The 20,129-nt window shown below is 41.7% G+C and overlaps 1 protein-coding gene across 1 annotated transcript in view; it reads left to right on the forward strand.

The window, feature by feature from the left end:
• Nucleotides 1-20,129, forward strand: part of aff2 (AF4/FMR2 family, member 2) — a 208,992-nt gene that overhangs the window by 40,410 nt on the left and 148,453 nt on the right. The window contains exon 2 of the mRNA XM_085473161.1: nucleotides 17,887-18,007. Within this exon, the coding sequence (XP_085329287.1) occupies nucleotides 17,887-18,007 (121 nt within the window). The remainder of the gene's footprint in view (nucleotides 1-17,886; nucleotides 18,008-20,129) is intronic.

Genomic DNA, 20,129 nt, shown 5'->3' on the forward strand with positions numbered 1-20,129 from the left:
CTGACTACTCTCCCTGTGGTAAAACACTGAAATGAAGAATTTGTTTCCATGAAAAGATGCTATTTTATTGTGCTTTCATGTAACCAAAAAAACTTAAAATATGTTTTTATTACCGTTGAAAATCTGAAACACACTTCACTGATGACCCAGCAGGTTGTGCCTGCCTGTAATCACCACGGGTGTGTTTCCCCGTACCTTTTTAAATTAAAGAGGGACCTGTTAGTCATCACTCTGAGTGACAGAAGTGAAACGGTGCTCTGTCACTGCAAAGGAAAATGCCTCTGAAATTAACATCTAATATGATTACAGCACAGAGTTTATGCTTTTTAATATTAATATTAATAAATTTTATACAGATGTGCTATAGTACCATTTAAGAATGATATCAAAGCGTGCATATGTTCAGTAAAAGGTCAGTCTATGTCTTCATACACAAAAATACTGACAGTATTTCTATCAATGTGCATATATGAGCTAAAAACGTATGACATATTCAGAGCCCTGGCACACTTGTGTTTGCACATGTAAATGTGAAAGATGAAAGCGTGAGGATTACACGGCTGTCTTATCAATTAAATTTCATGAATCGCATAATACCTTGACTCGGGAAGCTTAGGAAATGTCAGCGGCGTGCGAACGATCGATGCGCTGTCGAAGTGCCTGAGACACCGTCAGAGGGTCCCAACGCCGCTGACAAGCATGTGACATCACATAATGTCTGAGACAGAGATCATAAGCGTGATAATGGCCGTGATTACATTAGTAAAGCTATTATGTTTTAGATGACAGATCTCATTAACATATAAACAGCGCTGTGGAAATTAACAGGCCCACACACACACAACAGGGTGTATGTGTGCAGGCATGTAAGGGATTATAGGATACAGATATTAACAAACATAATGCCATTGGACATGGAGACACACACAAAACACACACACACAGATATATATATATATATATGTAGTACATGTGTGTATTCTCGACAATTACACACACATATCTCTGAAGTTCATTTTAGCCTGATTAAATGTAATTTCCCCAAAATGCACCTGTTTCCCTCTGAGTCATTTTCTTGAAATCGTGACACACCCCCACCTACACACAGACACACACACAGTGTTTATGTTCATGTGAATACGGGAATGGTCTGTAATCTTTCTCTGTCTCTTCCTGCCCTCATGATAAACTGCCTGTCTAACATTGTTTTCTTATCGCTCTGTGTGTGTGTGTGTCTTCGTGCATGTGTGCTTATAACACAAGTGTGTATGCCTCTTTTTTTTGGTTTGAGTGCATGAACACCTAATGAATGTTTTTGAGAAAGACGGCCAGGGATCCTGCATGCATGCGCGTGTGTGCGTGTTTATTTTAGCCACGCTGAGTCTCCAGAGCCGAGCTCTCGGGGCATTTGGAGGCAAACATTAACATCACCAGATGCCTCTGTCTGACTCTGTCTTTTCCTCTGTCTCAGTCTGCTCGCCCCATCTTTTGTCCTTCTCTCTAACCTGTTATCTGATCACTCGTTGTTTCTCTCGCTCTGATTTTACAGAAGGCAGGATGTAGTTAACTGTGTTCAGTCATTATCTAATTAACTAATTTAGCAAACATTAATTCTTTCTCATCAGCTAAAAGTGTGCAGATTAACTATGGACGTATGTGTGTGAAAGGAGTGGTGATTTTTTTTCTTCGTTAAGTGAGTATTAAATTATTAACCCCTCATTACCAGGTGAAAATCAGGAGATAAAGGAAGCTCTAATCGTTGATCTGGCTAATCAGGGAACAATCAGTTTATCCTTTCAAGAGACAACAGAGCAATCAGCATTTTCTTCACACTGTTATGTGTGATTTTTGTGTCTTTGAAAAAATTGCACTGCCACATTTGAATGTTTGGAGCTACGGTGTCATTGTTGCCGCTGCACACTCGTTTTTTCTTCCCCTTTCCGTTGATTTATGTCATACTTTTAAAGAAGTCTGTTCGATTTGGAAGTCACTGGGTCTGCTCCCACATGGAAACATCCTTCAGGCAGACTTGGGAGTTGCACATCAAAGGCAGACCACAGAAAGAAATCTTGAAATCTTATGATGGGAAGTAGCCCTCTCTGTCGTGTCAAAACATTAGCGGATCTCGGTGTAATCAGAGTTCATTGTGAGTGTGCAGAAGACACAATGAAGGAGCCACTAATGACAATTGTGACACAATAAAGGACCCACGCACACAGCGGTGTAGGTTGAGTGCTTGCTGGGGAGATGATCAGATGATGGAGGTCAGCTGTATGAGTCAGCTGACCCTGACACCACACTCTGAACCCTGTGCTTCACCCCTCCCACGCAGCTGAGCCACAAACCATACCCAGCCACATACCCCCATCGCCCAACTTAGCCCTGGGAGCCATCCGGCCTAGCATAGAGAACCCTGCATGAACGCTGCCTGGCACTGCTCCATCCACTGGACCAGATCTGGTCAGATGTTTCAGATCAGATCAAGGGGCTGATTAGCTCCTCAAAGCTGGGCACAAAACAGCCAACCCCAAGAACCGCCTCACCTCTTTTTTGGTCTTGGGATGTGGAAAGGATGCGATGGCTGCTGTTTTACCCATCTGCCAGTAGCTCTTGGTTAAATCCAGTGTCGTGAAAAAACAAACAGTCCCAAACTGGTCCAGGAGCTCGTCGACCGGGGCATGGCATAAGCATGAGACTGTGATACAGAATCCTATGGACCCGTCTTTCTTCACCACAAAACTATGGAGCCACACACACACTGCACTGTATGACTTTTCTATTAATCCCAGCTTTAGCATTTCAGCCAATTCCCACTGAACCATCTCTTATGCTCAGGTGACCGATAGGGTCGTGAATGCACCGTCACACAAGGGCACGTTTTGAAATGCTGCTCTATGAGATTGGTACAGCTGGGGGAGAACATATCTACAAAAACACTATTGCAATGTTCTCTGTGCCTGTGTGAGATCTGTTCAGTGACAGGTTGCTTCTCCCCAAGACAAGAACTAACAGACTTAAAAACTCCTTTGTCCCACACGCCATCAGACTGTTTAACTCCTCTCTGGAGGGGAGAGGGAGGGGAAACAGGAGGACAAAGGAGGGGGGAACAACTAAGCTGTAGTGCCTCTGCACCTCACTGTACAATACCTTGTGCAATACTTTTTGTAAATAGTCAACAGTGCAATAGACTCAATACTTGAAATGTGCAATTCACTTGTATTTTTATTTTTTATTCCTATTTATTCTATTTATCCCCTTTGTATATTTTATTTATATTTGTCTCTGTATTTATATATGTGTGTGTGTGTGTGTGTGTGTGTGTGTGTGTGTGTGTGTGTGTGTGTGTGTGTGTATATATATATATAACAGTTCTGTAACTGTAACTTCGGTCGTTGCTGTGCTTTTTTTGGAAGTCGAATTTCCCAGAGGAACCCACCCGAGGGATTAATAAAGTTCTATCTTATCTTATCTTATCTTATCTTAGATGGTCATCACAATAGAGGGAGGCAGGAGTGGTGGAATATGGCACCCCTGACTGATCTTTCACCTACACCAAGCTCACTAGATGAGCAGTGTGGCTCCCCGCCATCCGTCCACTTCATATTCTATGCCACCCACTCGCTGTGTGACCACAAAGTGTCCTTGCCACTTAGGGAGTATCTTTGAGCTGGAAGAAGGGAATTTTACAAGCACTTTGTCTCCTGGTGAAAATTGCCCGAGTCTAGCCCCACTGTTGTATAGGCGCTACTGGCGTTCCTGGGCCTGGAGCAAATTTTCTTGTGATAATCACCCCAAAATGTGCAGTTTTGCTCTCAGGTCCAGGACGTACTGAATTTCATTGTTACCTGGGCTTGGAGCTTCCTCCCAATTTTCTTTAACTAGGTCCAACACCCCCAGCCTTTTCCAACAGTAATTCAAAGTGAGAAATCCAGTAGAGGTCTGGGACCCCTCCCACACTGCAAACAACGGAGTGTCTAACCAGTGATCCCAATCAAGTTCATCCTTGTGAATCAACTTACGAATCATGGACTTTAAAGTCTTATTCAGCTGCTCCACCAACCCGTCAGCCTGAGGGTCGTAGACGCTGGTCCGACTCAGGAGGTGACTTGAAACACCATCTGCACCACACTCTTTGCAGATATTGTGCACAGCAGCAAGGCTTTGGAGTAACACATTGCATAATCCACCAGAACGAAAACAAAGCAATATCCCTGTGCACACCCCATGAAATGACCCAATGAGGTCCATGCCAATGCACTCCAAGGGGACCTCAATTAATGGTAACGGACACAAAGGCGCCTTTGGAATTGATTTCTTCAATGGCCAGTCCAGGCAAGACGTGCACCATCATCACACGAACCCACCCAAATGCCGGGCCAATAGAATCGGGCCATTGTTCGCTTCAGAGTTTTATCATATGCCATATGCTTCGCCTTGTGTTTATAACCTTAGGTACCAACAACTTGGTGTTCTCCTCTTCTGTGAGCGTCATGACTTACTCTATAAAGCCTATCTTTAATCGATACAGAATGCGGGTAGGCCAGCTCTGCTTCATGCGCCATGTGACCATCAGTTCTTATGACAAAGACTGAGCATAGGGTGTCATCACAAGACTGCTCTAGTGGGAAATCTCCCATAGAGTGAATTACTGGAGCCAGTTGGGCTCAGGAGAAGGCCCTTGTATATGATTTCCAGCTACACTATAGGATATTTGTGCATGTATGCATTCATGCATCTAACTTCCAATCAATCAACCTTCAGCAATGCCCTGGGCCAAACCAGGGTCTGGTGGACCAGGGTCTGCATAGAGCCAGAGTCCACTATAGCCTGACGTATACTACCTTGGCTTGTTAAAGGTATGCTGCAATCTATTCTGAAATCGTTGGCCAGGGTCACGGTGGAGTCCAGGCCAGGGGCAGTGGACCAACTTTACTCCTGATGCACAGATGGCAGCTCAGCCACCATCTGGGCAAACACCTTAGATGACGAGGCCACCAGGTCCGCCACACGTGGGTTTTGACGCCACTGTGACACGATAAAGGACCCACATACACAACGTTATAGGTTGAGTGTTTTTATTTTCAGACTGTCTTTGCGGCAGCTTACCTGTTGCCCTCCTACTGCTTCACATCACGTACAGTTCTGTGTTCTGGTGCAACATACTCAAATGGGGAGATGTGATTAGATAACGGAGATCAGCTGTGTAAGGCAGCCTCCCCAGATACCACACCCTGAACCCACTGCTCAACCCCTCCCGTGCAGCTGAGCCACAAATCACACCCCACCACTGGTAATTCAGCTAAATAAGAATGCAACTTGTGACTTTCTTCTGAATTTGACAACAAGGTGCTCAGGTCCTGTTGGTGCAAAGCAAAAGCCAAAATCCTCACCCTGCCACCTCCGTGCTTTACAGCTGGTATGAGTCCTCCTCTACGGTGCCCTAACTACACGCGTAGGCAGCCTGCTTCACAGAAGTTTAACACGAATGACTACTTGACCGTCGGAGCTGTCCATTTCCGTAACCGTGTATAATCCAGGCTTTATCCTTCAGCTACTTACGCTTCAGTTTCTATGGAAGCAGTAAGGGTGTACTTAGTTTTTCCTAGTGAAAGTAAAGGCTTTCCTTTTCACATGACTGCTGTATGTGAGGCTACAGCATCCTCTGACATTTAACATTAATGGATTCTACCCTTTGAAGTTTGTGGCCACTGTTACCACTACTGAACAATGTTTGTATCACTAGGTCACCATTTACTTTGCATCGTGCACGCACATGAGATGTACGTCCCTGGCGTGGGTTTTATTCAGTTTAACAACAGCTGTCAGTTGTAATTCACTTGCACAGGCAGCAGAGAAGCCATAAAAACAGTAGCTGGCAAGCTCTGCACTTATTTTACCGGGACACTTAAAAATCATTGTCAAGCAGTCCTTCAACAGTCAGTCACTAAGTAAAATTCAAATCATTTTCAGTCAGCCAATCAATTACTCAATTTTTGTCCACTTGTTAGATGTTTTTAGCAGAATAATTATGATTACTTTGTTAAAACTTTGTTAATTATTTTAAACTTTGTTGCTCACTTCTGGTGTAATCAGAAGGTTCAGGATATGAAAGCAAACATGTTTGCTGTGAAGCCAAACAACCTCATTTAAGGTTTCAAGGAGAAAAGCATGGCGGCATATTCAGCTTAGACATGTGATCTACTGTATGTAACTGCAAAAGCACAGCTGTGAAAGAGTGATAAAAGCGTCCTTTCATTGAGCTGTGATAGAAAAAAAATAAACCCTGCTTTCATTTAAAGTTATGTTAGTTAATTTGCTAACTTTGCCAATCATCTTCATACACCGGTGACACAATTGGCCGGTTGTATAAATTGGCATCACAATAATCGACAGGTAAAGTCTGGTTAATCACCCATATGGAAAAGAAATAGTAAAAACTTATATGTGATTACTCATGAAAGTGGCCACTTTCATGAGTAAATCATACAAGGCTTACATGATTTACTCATGAAAGTGGCCACTTTCTCATTACTTTCATACATTGTTTTAATAAGTATCCAAAACATACAAGTTTCATTATATAATTTTTCAAGGGATCTTATATCTGTTTTCACTCTTATATGCTTTTCATACAAGTTTCACACAAGACAGATACAAACTTTATAAGATTTATATATATCTTTTCCATATGGGCAGTCCTGTTTAAAGACACCTCTCTCCAGTGCACCAAGCTGCATTTTTACAAAACCTGTGAAAATCCTTTCCAGTCTTTTATCTGGCCATTATTCAGCAGCACCCGATTAATAAGGAGTACATGTTCCATTATTAATGCAAACAGTAAGAATCTTCACAGCCGAGCTGTGAATTATTACACATCTTTGACAATGCTCCTCTTGTATTCTGAAAGAAGAATAGGTCATCATCACTGATGTGCACTTGGAAAAGAATGAAAAGACTCCAGAGAGAATCGAACCTTTTCAAAATCATCGCTTTCCGTGTTTTTAACACCGGAAAACTGTGAAAATATCTCTCGTGCAAATAAAGCCAGATAATTCAAATTGTTTTACATTGTAAAAGGCTGCGTTATCATGAATCTGATTATTGTACCGGGAGCGGCGAGAAGCCCCTTTCGGACATTTACAATGAATCCTGGGATGTGTCGGTCGGAGAGAGGTGAAATGAGATGGCGTGAGAATGGCCTGTAGAGTCACTAGAGTCTGTGTTTGCTCTGACAATGATTCTACTCAAAAGTGTTTGCACTCGGAAATGTGCCTGAGTGGCCTGTTTTCATTGTATCACACGCACTTCAACAGCTCGCTCTCGGCCTCTCTCCCTTCCCCTCTCTCTCGCTTTAATCTTTTGTTTCACTGGGCTCCAGAAAGCCATTATGTTAGAGTACCTACAGTGATGGAGACACCATTTAATACCCAAGAACACACCTTTTTAGGTTCACGTTGGGGAAATGCTCATTTATTTTAAACAAGTTCACTGCTGGTTAGAAAACACAAAGATCCCAAATACACAGGCCCTGCAGTGACGGGCCACTATTAGTTGTGTTAAAGTGACAGCTCTGAGAACTAAATGGGAAACATCCTAACTAAAAACTCTGTTTTCATTTAAAACTTGCCCTTTAAAAATATATTGTGATTCTCCAGAGAACAGAATTTAAACCTTTGCAGAAAGATTAAAATCCAGCATTCATTCAAAGCACAGCAGCTTTTGTTCCCGGTGATTTCCCAATAGGAATTTTAATTTATGTGCCCAAAAGCTCAGCTGCTGTTTGCTTGTAGAGAAGAATTTAAGAACATAAGACTATGTAAAAATCAACATGACAGATCATAAAATAAGCAAATAATGAAGTAATCAGTCCCACAGATGTAGATTTTTTTCTGTTTCCACAGCTAAAGAGAAGGTAAAACACTATTTATTTATTTTTTTAGTAATGCCAGTTTTTCCGTTAGATCAACTGCAGGTGGTTGGCAGGGGTGACACCACCCCCAGTGCACACGATGAGAAGCTGTTAATGCACTTAAAGTAGACTAACGAGTTGTCATCAGCTCCTGTTGCTATCTTCTCCCCATTTTGCCTCCACACACACACACCTCGCCACACACATACACAACACACAAAGCTTGACCATAAATGACTGGGAAATGCAGTAGAGACTTTTAGTTTTTGCTATAAAATCCACAAAATGCTGTTTTGAAAAGAGGGCACTAATGAAGAAACACTCACATACACGTTAAAAAGTACTGTGAACATGCCATCACTGTCCTCTCATTACAAACTGACAGTAAAATAACCACCTTAGTAAAACAAGCAAAGTAGAACATCATATTTGTAATTTAATATTTTCTGACCATGTTAACAGCAAGCAGGGGCAGCCACACCACATAACCAATGGTGAAAGCATATCAAGCATTCTAACTAGCTTGTTTGCATAGCCAATTTAGATTCACCAATTAATCTAACGTGGACGTCTTTGTAACACGTGGGAGGAAGTTTAAGTTCACAGAGAAAACCCACACAGGTACAGGTTAAACATTCAAGCGCCACACACAAAAAAGGCCCAGGCAGCTTTCAAACCAGGAACCTTGTTATTGTGCACCAACAGTGCTAGCTACCACAGTAGCTAGTAGCCGCTAGTTTTTCTACCAGAACTTCTTTTTTCTTATTCATTTTGTCCTAACAAAGAGACATTTTGGTAGCAACAGAGCTAGGCTTCTAAAATGGCTAGCTGTGACGCAAAGTCTTGGGAATTGTAACTGATATCAACACAGTTTTACTTTCAGCCTCAGATGTCCCATTTGCTATTTCCGAAATAAACACATGATTAGAACATGCGAGTTGACGGCACTTTTTTTTCTACCCACACAACAAAAGAAAAGGAAGAAACGCTTTGAAAATGTGTACATATGTAAATAGGAGAACTCTTTGAGTTAATGTGTGATTTCTATACATTTGTGTGCCTGTGTGCACGAAAGAACAAAGCAGCAGGGTCCTCTGATGTTCTTGCTCTGTCCATCAGTGTCACGTACACGGGTTCGTGTGATGTGCATGAAAACAAACCCAGAAGGTAACAATGCATTTAAGGCTTTGTCTCATTAGAATACCTGCTCTCATATCAAACACACACAGAAACATGAAATAAAAACTGATTTCTGATATCGTCCTTCTTCCCGTCTGTCCACATACAGAAACCTGAAAGCTGTACATTTTTGCATTGATGGCATCCTGGATGATCTTCTTCTCCTCTATTTATCCAGGAATGCCTGCTGATATTCCTCTGATGTCTAATGCCGTCTGAATGAGCACCCAAACCTGAAAACACACACACACATGCACACAAAAAAATGCGTCGTTGAACTGACACTTCAAACAAAGCTTTTGTCTGCTGCCTGACAGCTATTCCTCTCTCCTTCCCCCTCTCCTCCTCTTCCTCCTCCTCTCATTATCCCCCTCACTTCTCCCTGTCATTCCAAAACACTCGTTCTACCCCCTCATTCCCTCGCTGTCTCCCACACACACGCCACAAATGCATTGAAGGGTTTATTCCTAATTGAGCTGCCTGGTTAAATGCAGGTTAAATAAAATACAAAGAATAAAAATATGACGGGCATTTTACACCACCACTCGAGCTAAAGGTGTAATTATCGCCGGCATTTAATTTCTAGGAGCAATAGATTAATACGATGATTTATTTTAAAGCAAATTGTCGTAATGACTTCATTACTCGCAGAGGTGTCAATGATAAAAGCGTGGGTTAAAACTTTGAAGAAAAATGAAAACAGAATCCCTCGCCGGTTTTGCAGTCGTGTTCGACACTTTTGTGAACACAAACAAAGCTCCATTGTGTACGGTGACAGGGGGATTTTACACTCACTGGAACAAAAAAATTCCAGCGCTCACTTCTGTTATAGAGTTCAGCTGAAGCTGAAGATGTCTTAGAGCTTGCACTGTTCGGTTTAACCAATCTGGGTGAAGCAATGAGAGTCGCTGGTTGTCGAGGAATCTGCCATTTACAGCGAATAGTTTTTGCAGGTTGGTTGGAATAAACTATCAAGTTGCTGTGATGATGCTGAGCGAGAAACTTCGGCCTAAAAACTTACATCAAAATTATTTCTCTGATGTCTACATGATTGGGATTGATGTCCCCAACCGTAGCCCTGATCCTGTGAGACAAAGAAAAATGTACTTTTGTGGACAAATGTTTACATTTACTTCAAATGAGTATTTCTCTGTTCCCTGATTCCCATGAAGATTTTTAAAAGAGCGACAGAATGGGGTTAGAGTTGGGGTCGTCATTGATAAGTTAGACCAGCGGTCCCCAACCTTTTTTGCGCCATGGATCGTTTAATGTCAGATAATATTTTCATGGACCGGCCTTTAAGGTGTCACGGATAAAGACAACAAAATAAAATGATACGACCAAGACAAAAACTGTGCTATTTTGAAAATATAATAATAAACGTGAATTCACTGTGTAATTGTGTAACTTTATTAGCAGTGACCTCCTGAAATGCACCAACAACATTGAGAGTAACATCCTCCTCTCTGGTCGCTATGGTAACACGTAAATATTTCTTTTAGAATAAGACACACAACTGCAACACGGGAAACGACCCAGGGAAGCTGAGTTAACGATAAAAACCCTGAAAACCACAAATTTCACACCCGAGACTCAACTCTTGCAGCCTGGTACCAAACAACTCACGGACGGCCCGGGGGTTGCTGCTGAGTTAGACCTCAGAGGGTTAAATCAACAATGCTAAAAGTAACATGTGGAGCAAGTTTAACCAAGCTGCGTCAGCTTGAACAAATCATTGTAATAGGGACTGTCAATTGTAGAAACAGCTTATAGACCATCGTTAACCCTCTGATGTCTACGTCATCGTCTAATGTTCCCAACATTAGTCCTGGATCCCTAAACTACGTTTGGGAGACAATCAAGCAAAACGTAGTTTTTTGGAAGGATGTGGATGTTTCAATGCAGTCTAGTTATGTAATGTTGTTTTTTATTTATTTATTTATTAATTTTTGTCTCCTTATCCCCAAGACTTGAGAGAGCATTTTTAAAAGAACAACTGTTATATATATTGTTAGCATGAGGTTAGCGTTACGGTCATCAGTGACGATAAGTTGGACCTCAGAGAGTTAAATCAGCAGTACTACAAATATCATGTGGAGAAGGTTTAAGCAGGCTGCGTGAACTTGAACAAATCAATGGAGAAATAATGTGTCAAGTGTAAAAGCCTATAGACGAGATCGAAGGCATCGTCTGTAACAACCCTAACTGTATGCTGCTGCTTTGAGTACTGTCCAGTACTGTGGCCGTTCTACACTTTGAGCTACACGAGACACTATTTAATGTAAAAAAACACAATTAAAGGAAGGAAGGATATGACGTAAACTATAAAATGCCACAGCATCTGCACAAAACTGACTGGAGAAAAGGCTGATTTCACATGACCGAAATGTACAGAGAGCTTTGCTCAAAATGTCTTAATGGCTTCGAATGAGTTAGAATATATTTCCAAATGGCTGCCTTGAACTGCTCTGACAGATATTCCCATAAGACGCAAATGCAGCATGAGTCCGCAAAGTCGGGCTCCAGTTGATTTTCAATGAAGCAGCCCCAGAAAGTCTCTTGATGACATTCGCAGACTGGAGCTTTTCTTGCTACTGATGACAGAACACAGAAACCTCAACCCCTGTTGAACTCAAACCACCGACCAGCTTCAGCTGCTGTGCCGTGTGTTGGAAATAGTGTTCAGTTTTTATTGGCATTTAAAGTACGGATTCCACATTAAGTAATATAAGATGATAAATAAAGCCAAACATCTTTGTGCACATTTTCACATTCAGTAAAATTCAGTGTTACAGCAAATCTGTCAGCTTCATTCTTCATCTAATAAATTCTATTAGTGCTTACAGCTGCATATCCCCTTATGTCTGTGATAAACCCTGTGATTAACCTTCGTTTATCAAGGAGAGAAAGCACATATCCACTGGGCAGCTGCCTGCGCCTACAGCCTGCTGAGTTGCAGGTTCAGTTCCTTGCTAAAGGGCACTGTGGCAAATTGCTGAAGAAGGGAGAGAGCGATACTGAAATTCTGTTCTGTAAAAGTAAATGAGAGGGTGATGAGCCTCAGTTAGAGACATTTGGTGTGTGTGTATGTTCAGTTATCAGGGGAGAACAGCATAGCTCTGCTGAGATTAAATTCCCAGAGCTTACTCTGACTATCAGCATTACTTCAGGACACATGCACACACACACACACACACACACACACACACACACACACACACACACACTCACGCAAGGGAATCGGGAGTGTTTGGAAAGAAAGCTGGCGTCACTACATTTTCATTCACAGAAAATATCAACATCGACAGTATGCCCACTGCTGATATCTCCACCGCTAGTAATCCCCACCAATCCAATCAATCTCTACGTCCATCATCCATCTTTCTTTCTTCCAGTCTTCCTTTAATTTTTTGAAAAGTCTGTAGTTGACTGTTATTCATCTAAAGTGCAGACAACAGCAACAACAGAGCACTGACAACAGTGTTCTGATACGGTCAAAAAGCGAGCACGAAGATGCACAAAAAAATCTATTTGAATTTTCAGCAGCTTAAATTAGAGTAAATATAACAGTGTGTGGATAAAACCGTTTTGGGCGTATTTATGAAAACATCATCACAGCCAATTTTCAAGAATAAATGTTTTTATGTGCAAGTTGGATTTATTTTATTTGGACGATTATTAGCTAGCACAAAATGCATTTCCACACGGAAAGTTAATAGACCTCTCTGCATTGAATCATATCTGTTATTAATCTCTAGCTGTGCCCAAATTCATGGGCTGCATCCTCCTGAGGACCCGGCCCATGTAGACCGCGAAGGCCGGGTCCTGAGAAGGTCGGGTAGGCCAGAAGTAAACCGCTGGGGAAATTGGACGGTCCAGCCTTCTGATTAGCATCACTGCTGTCTCGGTGGCGTTTAATAGACTCGTCCGTCTGCTCCTTGCTATCTAAAATATAACAGGACACTGGCGTAAATTCTCGACCATCTCACACTTCTGTTTAATCAGTTTTCTGTTTGACGTTTAGTCAGCTTTGTAAAAACCAAGGAGGAACCCACCCGGGGGATTAATAAAGTTTTATTTTATCTAATCTAATCTAATAACTTTAATCTCAGCCAAACTGATTTACTCACGAACAAATAAAACACTGAAAAAAAGACAAACAATAAAAATTTTAGGTTGTCTAAGTGACACATATTACGTTTAACCTGAGTAGCAAAAGACCGCGGTGATCTGAAAATGATGTGCTGGGAGTTGTGCCGTTCTCGGCGGCTTCAGTGACCCTCGAGCTCTCGGCTAGCTATCGAGCTGGTGGGTAACAGACGTCTCCGAAAACGTCAAAGCACTTTTGCAAATTTGCAATATCTTGATAAACCGAGCAGATATTTGAAGTTTACACACCCACATTCTCGCCTGAAAATATGTTAAACGTTTATTTTGTGACCCAGAAAGATTAATAAGAGTAATTTTAAAACTTAAAAGTAGCGGCCACCATTGTTGGAAACTGGAGTTTGAATTCTGGGATATGGTGGGCCACGAAGGACACACCCGACCCATCCTTCAAATTTGGGGAAAAGGAGGACGCATTTCTCGGCTGCATTCAGAGGAGTCTACGAATTTGGACAGCCTTCGGTGCGTCGCTGTGACGTAATCGGTCTACAAATGCGGCCTCAGGAGGATGCAGCCCATGAATTTGGACACAGCTTCTGTCTCTCTTCCACAGCATGTCTTTATCCTGTCTTCCTTCTCTCACCCCAACCAATCACAGCAGATGGCCCCGCCCCTCCCTGAGACTGGTTCTGCCAGAGGTTTCTTCCTGTTAAAAGGGAGTTTTTCATTCCCACTGTTGCCAAAGTGCTTGCTCATAGGGGGTCATATGATTGTTGGGTTTTTCTCTGTATCTATTATTGTACAATCTACTGTACGTTATAGGACGCCTTGAGGCGACTGTTGTTGTGATTTGGAGCTATATAAATAAAATTGCATTGAATTGAATTGAATAGTTGTCACTATAGATTCTTCTGGCAGTTTTTCTTTCCTTTTTATCTTACTTATCCATGTCTTGCTCAAGCCCCATATACACTGAGTGTTTTGTGAAAAAGCAAAAGAAAATTTCAAATTCTCTCTGATCTGAACTTTCTGTGTAAATTATATATACACACTGAAACTCGTTTTTGTGGATATTTCAGCCTCAATGCATTGTGAAAAAAGTGAAGTCAATATCAGGAGATGTCTCGGTCCAGAGCTTAAGAGACTGCAAATTCACACGAGCAAAATTATGTGGCTGGTGTGAATGGCTACAATATTTGGAATTAAATATTTGCACAGATTTTACATGTCTGAAGTTTTTAAGACTGCAGAGCACACGTCATTTTTATTCTTCTCTATACTTTGTAACTCAGATCGATGCCTCTCAGCTTGCTAGTTATAACATTAACTTGCTAAATAACGAAATACTTGAATGCACAGACTCACTCGAGAAAAAAACAAAGGTCTCCCCTGTTGATGTGAATATTGTCTAGCACAGTTTACTTGAGAACATTTTCTATTTAGCAAACAGTGATTCAAAGCTTTTGCATCTAATTCCCCAAAACATCCACAGGTGCCTTGGCAACAGGCCTACTTTAGAGGTGACACATGCTAGCTACAAATGACTCTTGAAAAACAAATTTGTTAGAAAAATAACAGTCGAACATGTATCACCTTGATCAGAACTTCTCAATATGACAGAAAACATACTTGGAAAAATTGCATTTGAGCTGTACTTGAAGGAAAGATGGGGGATTGTGACCTCTCGTGCAACCGGCCTGTAAGAAGGAAGGAAGGTGTGAGCCATAAAAGCCTCGGCCAACCCGTATGTGACAGGTAGCTCTGTAGCCCTGCCACATGCTGGGAAATAAATCCTGGATGTGTTAATTACCTTGTCTGACCCGATTCCCTTCGTGTGAATGTCTGGTGTGTGACAGACGGAGACAGCGATCTGTCACGTGGGGGCTGTGTGCTTCTGTGTGCGTGCTCCATACGTGTGTGTTTGTGGTCGTGACAGCTCTGTCAGTTATCTCTCTGCGCTGACAGACAACGTACATGTCAACCAGCAGTGCTAGCTCACACAATGATCACATCTACGTACATTTCTGTCGCTGCATCCCCCCAATCCACTCACACACACCCCTACCTAACCTGTCAATCATTTCATCTGAAATTCCCACTGCTCTAGCTTCCTCTTTGCTCCTCCCTTCTTCCTATCTTACCTTCCTCTCCCCATCCCTCTGCTCTGTCTTTCATCATTCTCTTATTTTTCTTTCCTTTTAAAGAAACTGTCTGTTGCCCTGAAACTGGGTCTTTTTCTCTCCCCTGGGTCTCCAATTTTTTTTTCTCCCTCTCTCTTTCCTCTCATTGCCTCTCTGCTCTTTCTCCCTCCCACTCACATCTTGCTGATAGATGAAATGTTGAAGGCAAGGCCTGGTAGTGGGAAAAAAAGAGGAAAGTCTCTTTTAATTGTGTTGATCACTAATTAGCCAGCCTGTCTCATCTCTCTGCAGTGGATGTGGTAAAACAGGATGCCCTTTCCTGGGTCAGCAGGCCACGGGCTTATGCATAACATGTATTCACAAACACACTCACACATTACTTTGTGCCTCTGGGATTCCAGTTTGGCTGCCAGCTTGTAGAATTCTCAGTGGGGGCTGGTGACTAAAGAAAGTTCAGGAGGGCAGAGTGAATTGGGAACTGTGCAGTAAAAGATTTTTTTCTAAAAATACATGGTTACGCAACAAAAATGTCCCAAAAACCTGAGGTTCACCGCCGCCCCCTTTGCTCCCCACAGACCAAACCCCTTTGATTCTAATCATTTCTGTCCCTGTTTACAGTCAGCTGTCTCCTTTTTAAATGTTTTCATACTTTAAATCACACGAATCCAGCAATCGTACGTTCTGTGGGAACGTTTGAAGATTAAAAGCTGATTTGATTGGGAGCCATCCAAAGATGCCGTAGCAGGAAATAAATGTATCCGTCCTTTCAAGTGCTTCAGTGGGTATAGCGTGTCGTAAACACTGCCTGGATTAGGAGCACAATCCCCACTGGGCTCACCTGTGTTAAAAATGAATGCACTCATGAATGAAACTAGCCAGCTAAAAGCATATGTTACATCACAGCATTAAACTCACTGGAAATAGAAATCTGAAAAAAAGGGTTGATACTGAGGAGGAAGCAGACTATTTATTACTCATGCCTTCATTATTTGTGAGTGTCTGTGTGTGTGTGTTACGCCTTATGCCTGTATATAATGATCGTCACTCAGAATTTCATTTAATTGTATTATTTATTGTTGTTGACTCAGTCGTCCCTAAAGCTTTTCACAAAGATGACACAGGCTGTACAAAGGAGGAGTTAAATGTTTTTGGAAATACTGTTTGATTTCTTTGAAAGTATTAAGCTGGAGGCGGCCGGAGGTAATTGGATTAGCATTGCATCAGATGGACAGTCGGGGGAACATTTAGCTCTGTCCAAAGTTGGCAAATGTATCTTCCAGCACCTAATTATGTCTTTATTTTATCTATTTAAAAAAACAACGCATAGTTTTAGGGTGACATAATTTCTTAGTGAGCATTCATGTAGAGTAACATGTCCAGCAGGGGTTTGGCTAAGGGTGGGTGGATGGAGTGGCTGAATCGTTTTTTTTTTATTGGAAAAACAGGCCTGTCCTCCTCAAAGCATCATCGTAATTATCACTGACATGCAGTATGAACATATAAGCAAAGCAACAAACTGCGCGCACCATCTTCCCTCACTGCTTTACTTTGGAAACTTAGACAAAAACATGATAATCATTTGCTTCACGTTGTCACAAAGCAGCCATGAATCCTAATGAATTTTAAACCACTTTTAGATATGATTTATTTTTCTAATAGATTTGTCTGATTTTCCCTGAACCATCTCTGACTGCCCCTCCAGTGCCATCCAGTTAATGTTACGTTAGTCTAACTTTCCTATATAGTCACGCTTGTTTAGAATATATATAATGTAAGTGTAGGTAGGCAAGCAGGTTGTAGGATTCCCTCCTAGCCCCACACTACTGGAGTTTGTAGTGTAGTTCTTTCAGATTTCAAAGTTTTGCAGTAAATATGTAGATATATAAATATGGACTTAAAAGAAGAGAAAGAATTGCTGTGCTAGACCTGCCACACAACAGTTCTGGCATATATAACCTTGGCTGATCAGATGTTTTCCTTTTGAACCAAACGGTGCAGGTGAGTCAGGTTTGTTAGATTTTAGAGTTTGCAAAGCGACCCAAAGACTCCTGGAATTCATTCAGAAGTTAAGTAAAAATAACAATTTAAACCCCGTGAGCTGCTCAAAGAGGCAACGAACACACTCCTCAGTTTTAAAACTGCCAGTACAAACATTTCATCCACAACTGCTACGTGTTCATAGTTAGGTAAATCATAAACTGCGTTTCCCATGTCGACGTGGGAAACTGTTTTGAAAACCTTTTTCTTACAATTCTGAATGTTACATTTTTACTCTTACCTCAAGACTCATGTCAGGGTTTAGGTTTTTTATTTTCCTTCTCGTTTATCTGGAACTTGAGTCATTTTCACACGATATAATCACATGACTTAGCCTGCTATTTTCCTTTACCAGCTTCCCCGCTAGTCTGTTCAAAACAAAGAATTTCAGCCAATGCTCTTTGCAGCTCCAAATACTACTTGTAAGCAATACTCATTAAAAACCACTGTGGCAGGCCATGTGTCGCCTCAGAGGGGGGATGCTAACTAGCTTTTCTCTTTGTGCCTTTCCAGTCATCTGGAGTCAGAGCGCAGCGCTCTGAAGAGGAGAGAGTGGGAGAGGAGGAACCAGGAGGTCCAACAGGATGAGGACTTGTTCTCTACTGGATTCAACTTGTTTGGAGAACCCTATAAAGTAAGGTTAACTGATGGTTAACAAGCAGATAATTACTCATTTATGCTTTTTGGGATGTTATTTTAACCATTTTAGAATCACACACAAAGCTCAACAGCTTGGTTGACTGTTGAATTTTTCTCTGTGTTGTTGGGTGACAGGGTGTTGGGAAGTCTGGTCACAGAGAAACACAGAAAACAGTGTCTGTATTTAAGGTCATTTCTGTTGTTAAACACAGTTTTTCATGTTAAATGAGAGAAATTTCAGGGGGTTTTATGCAAGTAACACTTTTCCATAGGAAGTGTATTTAAAGATAAGATAACCTTTATTAGTCCCACACATGTGAAATTTGTTTTGTTACAGCAGAAAGTGGAGAGTGCAACGTTACAGTAGCAAAAATTAAGAAAAAACCCTGGAATAGAATAAAATAATAAGTATCAGATACTGTAAACAAAGGAATAGAATAAAATACTATATACAACATAATAAAATGCAATGTTGTCAGAAAACGATAAGTGCACTTGTGTGTGTTTGGTCAGCTGCAAAGTCGTTGTTGTGAAGTCTGACAGCAGCAGGAAGGAAAGATACGGTGGCCCTGAGAGGCCAAACAGACTGCAACTTAAGAAAACACCAGGAATAAGAAAAATGCTGGAAAAGCACACAAAGCACAACGGAAATAGGGAAAACAGAAATAGGAAAAAACTGATTTGCAAAAGCACAAGTGTTTCTGGGGAGACAATAACCCGACGGACCAGTTGCAGGAACCAAAACCTGCCAGGTAAGTGTGTTTTAATCTCATGATTCATATAATACTGATGACAGATTTAGGCTAATAGTTAGGCTAACACACTTACCTCTCTTTCCTCACAAAACTCATAGATCCTCCACTTATTCCACGTGTCTCCCAGCGTAATTCTTAGCATATTGGTTCCTGCAACTGGTCCGTCGCGTTATTGTCTCCCCAGAAACACTTGTGCTTTTGGAAATCTGTTTTTTCCTATTTCTGTTTTCGTTCTTCCTATTCCCGTTGTGTTTTGCGTGATTTTGTAGCGTTCTCTGTACAGGTGTTGCTAAATGAGACATTAGCATGGCTCCTGCAGTAGCTAGGCACGTGTGAGCTCCAGCTCTGCCTGTCACTTATTCTAAAGTGTGAAAAAAATGTGAGAAAACATTAACACTGGCTGTGGCTGAGCTGAGACTTTGCGCCGAGTGCTCCCTCATTGCTGTTCCGGAGACAGTTTTAATACATCGCTGTTAAGTTTTTGATTGATCTCCATGGAAGGAGAAGTGGATGTACTGGACACCAGAAATTCATTTGGGCATGGAGTGAATTTACGACATCTTAATCATGAGGACGGGCGACTCCCCTCTACAGCAGCAGCACTGCTCTGTGATTTAGCGTCATATGAAACAATCAGTTGAAAGGAATTGATACGGCTAATCAGCAATTATCCAAAGATGTTTTGTACCATTCATTTTTAGTATAACCACGCTCTTCTCCAGTGGAATGAAGTTTAATGCCCTTGTGTTTAAGGTCTTGATCTTCTGAGGCGCTTCAGAGATTTTTGGGGGTTTTTTAGCAGAAAGTGAAGCAGCCACGCATGAAGTCCACGGCCACTCGAATGCCCCTGTGTATAAAATTGATTTTGGTTTGTTAACTCTCATTTGCTACCACCAAGCACTTCAACACTTGGTTATGCTGCGAAGTGTATCGACCTTGGGACAGACTGGCTTTGAATCCTGACAGAACGTGTTTAAGCGCTGCTGCGTCTGAACTCAGAGGACACAAGGTCTTCTCACTAAGACGCCGCTCGCGGTTCGGGGCCAGTGCAAAGCAAATGAGAGGTTGTTCTGATAATGAATCCAATCTTAACTGTCTTCACACTCCAACTAATTGTTTCCAGCTAATTAATGGTGCTGAGGTGAGGTCAAGATTCATGTGTGGGGAGAGTACAAAGATCAGTGCGGGCTGGTCTGTGGGAAGGAAGGCGGAAATTTTAGACACCGCCTTGCTGTCTGCAATAAGTAGTTAAAAGTGTCGTGATTTGATTAATTTAATCAGTACATTTGCTTGCTCTGCTTCCTGCTTGTATTTTTGCAGGTACTTTTAATTTTGCGGCCTGTTAAAAGGAAGCCTGTTTAA

Source organism: Copadichromis virginalis, linkage group LG2 (assembly GCF_057382275.1).
Source record: "Copadichromis virginalis isolate Kocher_CV1m ecotype Utaka linkage group LG2, C_Virginalis_male_GT1.1, whole genome shotgun sequence".
NCBI lineage: Eukaryota > Metazoa > Chordata > Actinopteri > Cichliformes > Cichlidae > Copadichromis > Copadichromis virginalis.